Source organism: Bombina bombina, chromosome 1, assembly GCF_027579735.1.
Source record: "Bombina bombina isolate aBomBom1 chromosome 1, aBomBom1.pri, whole genome shotgun sequence".
NCBI lineage: Eukaryota > Metazoa > Chordata > Amphibia > Anura > Bombinatoridae > Bombina > Bombina bombina.
In genome coordinates, this window is record NC_069499.1 from 1,383,796,594 (window position 1) to 1,383,803,759 (window position 7,166).

The 7,166-nt window shown below is 36.4% G+C and overlaps 1 protein-coding gene across 1 annotated transcript; it reads right to left on the reverse strand.

Moving 5' to 3' along the window:
• Window positions 1-787: 787 nt before the first annotated feature.
• Window positions 788-6,775, reverse strand: UFC1 (ubiquitin-fold modifier conjugating enzyme 1). Its single transcript, XM_053704489.1, has 6 exons — window positions 6,616-6,775; window positions 5,727-5,794; window positions 4,986-5,049; window positions 4,745-4,821; window positions 1,409-1,499; window positions 788-1,118 (listed from the first exon to the last, which is right to left on the reverse strand). Exons 1-6 carry the CDS (start codon window positions 6,736-6,738, stop codon window positions 1,047-1,049), a joined length of 495 nt encoding a protein of 164 aa, XP_053560464.1. The 5' UTR covers window positions 6,739-6,775; the 3' UTR covers window positions 788-1,046.
• Between the last annotated feature and the right edge of the window lie 391 nt (window positions 6,776-7,166).

Genomic DNA, 7,166 nt, shown 5'->3' on the forward strand with positions numbered 1-7,166 from the left:
TGACGTATATATACACACACATTATGTAGTATGATGGGCTTCGTACCGCATGACGTATATATACACACACATTATGTAGCATGATGGGCTTCGTACCGCATGACGTATATATACACACACATTATGTAGTATGATGGGCTTCGTACCGCATGACGTATATATATATATATATATATATATATATATATATACACACACACACATTATGTGGTATGATGGGCTTCGTACTGCATGACGTACATATACATCACTTTGGGTTAAGAGGTTAATGGTACAAAGTTTTAGGCCAAATCCTTTCAAAAGAACATAAAACCCAAATGTTTCCTTTCATAGTTCAGAAAGAGAATACAATTTTAAACAATTTTCCAATTTACTTCTATTATCAAATTTGCTTCATTCTTCTTCTTTGTTGAAGAGATATCGAGATAGGTAGCGTGGACATGTCTGGAGCACTACATGATAGAACATAGTGCTGCCATCTAGTGCTCTTGCTAATGTATAACATTGCTGCAGGACTGCTGCCATATAGCACCCCAGACACGTGCACACTTCTGAACTTACCTCCATGCTTTTCTAAAAAGGATAATAAGAAAACAAAATTTGATAATACAAGTAATTTGGAAAGTTGTTTTAAATTGTATGTTATATCTGAATTATGAAAGCTTTTTTTTTTGGGGGGGGGGGGTTATGTCCCTTTAAGTGATTTTAATCTAAATATTCCAATTCGTCTTTTAAAACCATTTTTCCCATAAAATGTTATGTAAAGAAAAGTCAGAAAGTCATTCCGTGCTGTAAGCATTGTATTTATTGTGATGTTAATGAAGGTCATGATGGCACTGGTAAAAATGCACATTTAGGTTCCTTTTGTTCAAATAATCGTTAAAATAAAGTCTTTTTACAAGCAGAGTTTTTAGGTTCCTTGGTGGGGTACGGTACCCAGACTGTGTTAAATATCATTGGTATATGGTATCCCCTCTAATGCCTTGGTGTCAGTCATTATAGATGAGATATTCTTTACTAGAGTTTCTTCTTATGGAATCTCAAATTCATTTCCCTTTATGTTCAATCAGTCCCTTGCTGATGAGATCTGGAATCTCCACTGCCAACCAAGGCCCCAACTGTAAGACCCAAAAAGAAAATAAGTAACTACAAAATAGAAGTCTAGAAAAAAGAAAAAAAAAAAAAAGAAACAGGGAGTCAGATTTGCCCATGCTCAGAACAGCCAGAAATAAGTTGCCAACATGTCTGCTCCCTTATCTAGCTGTAGGCAGTGGCTACACAGTACTCAAGTTGTTTGCATTTTTTTACAGAATCGGTTTCTTTTTATGTTTGTGATTTAACATATTTGTTTTTACTATAGGAGCACTATTTCATATCCCTTTAACTTCTCTCCAGGAAAGACACTTACCCCTAATGCCATGAGATGTGCCAGCCCAAACTTAGGAACATTGCGTGCCCATAAGGGTTTGAAGTGCTCAGTCAGGCAGATCTTCCCACCTCTGAGAAATAATACAATTGAGTTTAAGAGGTTACAAATTAGACTGGATGTTTGCTAAAGAGGATTAAATTTAATGCAGGTTAAAAAGGACCATTAATACAATAGAACTGCAATATCAAATGATGCATAATTTATAAAGACAATGCAAATGCACTTGGTCTAAATATCAAATGAATAGCCAAAGCTAGTTCCATTTTCCTTTCCCCTGCATCATGTGACAGCCGTCAGCCTAACACAAAATGCAAATATGTATAGACAATTACAGCTGGGGCCTCAACGTGTGCATATAAAAATATTGAGCACATTCTAATACTGGAAGTGAATTGGAAAGTTGTTTAAATTTGTATGCTCTGCCTGAATCATGAAAGTTTAACCTTGACTTTATTGTTCCTTTAAAGTAACAATGATGCCGTAAAAGCAGTCAACTGAAGAACAGAATAAATATAAGACAAGAAAAATAATTGTAAAATATATTTAAAAGGGACACTAAACACAATTTTTTTTCTTTCATGATTCAGATAGAGCATGCAATTTTAAGCAACTTTCTAATTTACTCCTATTATCAAATTTTCTTAATTCTTTTGGTATCTTTATTTCAAAAGCAAGAATGTAAGTTTAGATGCCGGCCCATTTTTTGTGAACAACCTGGGTTGTTTTTGCCGATTGGTTGATTAGTTTAACCGACCAATAAAACAAGTGCTGTCCAGTGTGCTGAACCAAAAATACCTTAGATGCCTTCTTTTTCAATAAGGATAGCAAGAGAATGAAGAAAAATTGATAACAGGAGTAAATTAGAAAGTTGCATGCTCTAGCTGAATCACGAAAGAAAAATTTTGGGTTCAGTGTCCCTTTAATTAACCCCGTAAGGACCATGAATTTTACAGAAATGTTTTGCTAACATTCCATTTAAACAGAAATAGAGTCTTGTTTTTTTATTTACCTATCAAAACTGTATTTCTAGACCCATTTTGGTATATTTCATGCTACTGTTTCACCGCTAAACGCGATTATATTAAAAAAAAAAAAATTAACTTTTTTCAAACTTTGGGTTTCTTACCCAAATAATTTACACACAATTAGAAAGCCACTAATTGCAGCTGTGCCCCACACTTCTGAAATTCCTGGCAGTGAAGGCTTTGATCAGGTAGCTTGCTTGTAAGGTTAATTTTACCTGTTGTGTAGAGATTATCCTCCCACCTGACATCTCCCACTCTCTAATCCCTCCAAAACAGCTCTTTTCCCTCCCTCACCCCCCACTAGTCACAACCATCTAAGGTACTGGCAGACAGTCTGCGAGTATGCAGTTTAGGGATAGAAGTATTAATTATTTTTTCTGTAACCCACCTCCCTGATCCCCCCCAAACAGCTCTCTAACCCTCTCCCCTCTCACAAGGTGCCGCTATTTTAGAAACCATCCCTACCTCACTAAACATTTTTTCATGTAGGTAGGGAACCCCCCTTTCTCCCCTCTCCCTGTGTTGCACCACCTGCCTCCCTTCTTTCCCTCCCACACCACCCATGGCACAAGCCGATACACTTATTGTCACTATCTGCATCAGTGATCTGCCTTCAAATGGTAAAGGGAGCACGATCAGTGAACATATTAAGGCAGATGCCTTCTGCCTCTAGCTGCAATCTTAGCTGTCAAAGCCGACAACATGAGGCAGATGGTTGGAAGTAGGTACTACGCCAACAGGGGACACTGAGCAAAGTACCCTGTGATGTAGTAACTATGTCCAATAGGCACAAGGGGTTAAAGGGACTGCACCAGCATTTGTATTGTTTAAAAAGATAGATAATCCCTTTATTACCCATTCCCCAGTTTTGCATAACCAACACTTAAATTAATACACTTTTTACCTCTGTGATTATCTTGTATCTAAGCCTCTGCAGACTGCCCCTTATTTCAGTTATTTTGACAGACTTGCATTTAAGCCTCTTAAGTAAGTCCATGTGTGTAAGCACAATGTTATTTATATGGCACACATGAACTTGCGCTGTCAAGCTGTGAAAAAAAAAATGTTAAATGCATTCAGATAAGGGGCAGCCTTCAAGGGCTTATAAATTAGCATATGAGTCTACCTAGGTTTAGCTTTTAACTAAGAATACCAAGAGAACAAAACAAATTTGATAAAAGTGAATTGGAAATTGGAAATCTGAATCATGAAAGTTTGATTTTGACTAGACTGTCCCTTTAAAGGGATACTAAACCCAAATTCTTTCTTTCATGACTCAGAGCATACAATTATAAGTAACTTTCTAATTTTCTCCTATTATAAATTTTTCTTTGTTCTCTTGCTATCAATTTAAAATGCAAGAATGTAAAGCCTAGGAGCCCGCCCATTTTTGGTTCAGAACCTGGGATAGGCTTGCTTATTAGTTTGCTAAATGTAGCCAACAATAAGCAAGAGCTATCCAGGGTCTGAACCTAAAATGGGCTGGCTCCTATGCTTATATTCCTGCTTTATAAATAAAGATAGCAAGAGAACGAAGAAAAATTGATAATAGGAGTAAATTAGAATGTTGCTTAAAATTGCATGCTCTATCTGAATCATGAAAGAAGGAATTTGGGTTTAGTATCCCTTTAAGTTAAAAGATACATTACACTCAATTTCCTGCCATACATATGATAGAGCAGCAATAATAATATTTTTGTAAAAATTAAAATGCTCTCGTGTTATATGCAAGAAACAGTGCAATAACAACATGCTACAGCTATGGGTTTAACCATTTCCAGCTGTTAGAAGGTCCCATGCCATTCTAACTGCACTGGGCTGTAGCGTTCTTATGACGTCATGGAACGCCCTAGCCGTTTGACTGTCCTGAAGCCAAATAAGTTGTGGCAGGAAAGGGTAAACCTCTACAAACTGGTTAAACACAGAGTTAAAGTAACTTCCAGAGCAACAATGCACTACTGGGAGCCAACTGAATCTGGTGAGCCAATGACAAGTGCCAAGCTACCAATCAACAGTTAGTTCCCACTAGTGCATTGCTGCTCCTGAGCCTACCTATTATGCTTTTCAATAAAGGATACCAGAAGAACAAAGTAAATTCAATTATAGAAGTAATTTGAAAAGTCTCTTAAAATGTCTTGCTTTATCTGAATCATGATAATTTAAATTTTGAGTGCTACGTCCCTTTAAATTGATATGAAATGTTTCAAAGACACTAGCACTAGTATGAAACCAAAAGTAGTTTTATTAAGGACGGGAACATTTAAAAAAAAAAAAAAAAAAAACACAGTACCTGTACATTTTTGCTGTTTTGCCATCGAGCTCTGGAAGAGTGATTTCAGGAGCTGTTGAGGGGTACGTGACAGGAATCTACAAAATAAAACAAGGAAATAATGAATGCACCATATTTGCTGTCCCGATTAAAACAACTTCCCTATCAGAATTATTCACTGGGTTTAGTGAATATTTTGACGCTATAGTATCTCATTTTTATAAAAAAAAATTAATATGTAAACAAAAGAAAAACTACTTACGTCAAACTCAACATCAAACTCATACTTCAGAAGGTCGTGTATATACCAGCACTTTCCAAACCACCTACAACACGATATGGAGAAATTAGGTTTTATTTTGCAAGTGTGAGTACTTCACAAAGTGTAAAGTTATTAACCAATCCTGGTTCTTTGGCAAGACATGAGTTACCGATACCTAATACAATGAGATTTTTTTTTAAAGATGCATATTTGAAACAAACTGTTTAAAAGAGACTGGAAAACAATGTTCCTTGAAAGCACACAAATGTCACCCTGTATTAAGAGCATGTTATTGTTGCACTACTTGATGTGGAACTCTGTGTATTTAATCACCAATTGGGTTAAACACATAGGTAAAGTCAGAATTGAGAGACACAATCACTGCAGCTCCCAAGCAGAACACAGCCGGTAATTAGAGGAGTCATGCACCTGCTGTTGCTGCCGATTTGCACACCGGCTAATTCCTGCGGCTACTGAACAAGACTTTCTCTGTATTAAACCCCTTTGTGGGTGTTAAACACAGAGATCCACTTTAACAAATTAGAACATGTCATTTTTGAACTACAAATGTCTCAAAGATTTGAAAACTAAATGTGTGAAAGCAAAAAATGATTTTATTTGTTTTTCAAATAAATTCCCTTAATTGTATATTATGTGCCTTCAATAGTTTTAAATAGATTTTCTGTGCACAGTTAACATATTGTTAGAAAGACTGGACACAGCAGCAGTGCTGGGCATTACCTGGTTCCTTCTTTATTAGACTCCAATCTAAACCAGTCATTATCTGCATTCTTGTTGTTCTCAACATACTGGAAAACAAAATAGCAAAAGGAATTAGTAACTAAAAAAAACATACTGAAGTTCATAATCAATATAGTATAACTGTGAGGGAAACCAATCAGTTGACATTACAGGAAGCTGGGTGATCTATTCATTTTGGTTTTACAATGGATATCTATTAAGCAGGATCTGTCAAAATAGGGCCATCAAATTAAAGCCAAAATGAAATAAATTAGTTTATCTCATAGCAGCTGGAGAGTTAAATTCAGAAAAGTTAGAGCGATATCAGAGCAGATGGTCTGTATAAACAACAAAACAAAATTGTTCATTAAAGTGAATTTAAATATACATTAAAAAAAAAATGGACAATGCCATTTACTCTGTGGGATAAAATGCACAAGTAAGTCACCAAGAGGATCAGATACAGTAATCTATGATTTACTTCTCTTGTGCCACTGAGGGATCTGTTTATCTGAAGATATTGTAATCTAGAGTCATTAGAAGCGTTAATCCACTAGGGATATCTGAAGAAAGAAACTAGTTTGAGGCTTACGTAGTATTATAAATTCGATGCAAACAATTAGCTAAAGTGATGATGACAGCCAGGATAAGTAATTAACACGTCAGCGGAACGTTTCGTTCACTCGGACGTATTTAAATGTAACACACTGACACGGTTAATCACCGGATGAGACCTGGTTTACGCTTATATTTACCAATTCTAACGCTGATTTTACAATTAAAAAGCTACTAGACCTTTACAAAATGACGAACTTCACCGCTGGATCTTATTGATAACACCGCAATTGTTGAAGACGGGTTTGGAGGTTGTCAACTGTGCACAATTCACCTTAATAAGGGCTTGATATTCTTCCTTTAGCCGCTGAACCCAAAGCTCCTTATCCCTGGGACTGGCTCCAGTTTTCAGCAATGGAATCTGTGACACCACCCGGCGAGTTGCTTCGTCTACCATATTGAATCAGAGGGGAAAAAAAGAAACCCGGAAGTGAAAATGTCTGGATTATTTTAATACGGAAACTTGACGACCATGTTGACTATTGGCAAATTAACTGTCACACAGCTCATGGCTGTTTTGGTCTGTGCGTGACTGTTTTGGTGATTTATTAGGTTTGGGGATTGAGGATTTTAGACGAAAAATAACTTTTGGCCCCACCCCCTTTCAAACTAGTTAATATTTGCTCTTTTCTATATTTCTCAGATAGGGTTGCCAGATGTATTATATAAAATAATGAGATATGGCTGAGAAAATAATTTAGAACGCTAAACTAAGATTTTACCAAGTACTGGACAATCTGTAGGTGACTAGCTCTACCTTACATCCCCAATCTTGATCCTACCATTTAGGCAGTCGTTCTACCCCTTGGCTAACATTGCATACAA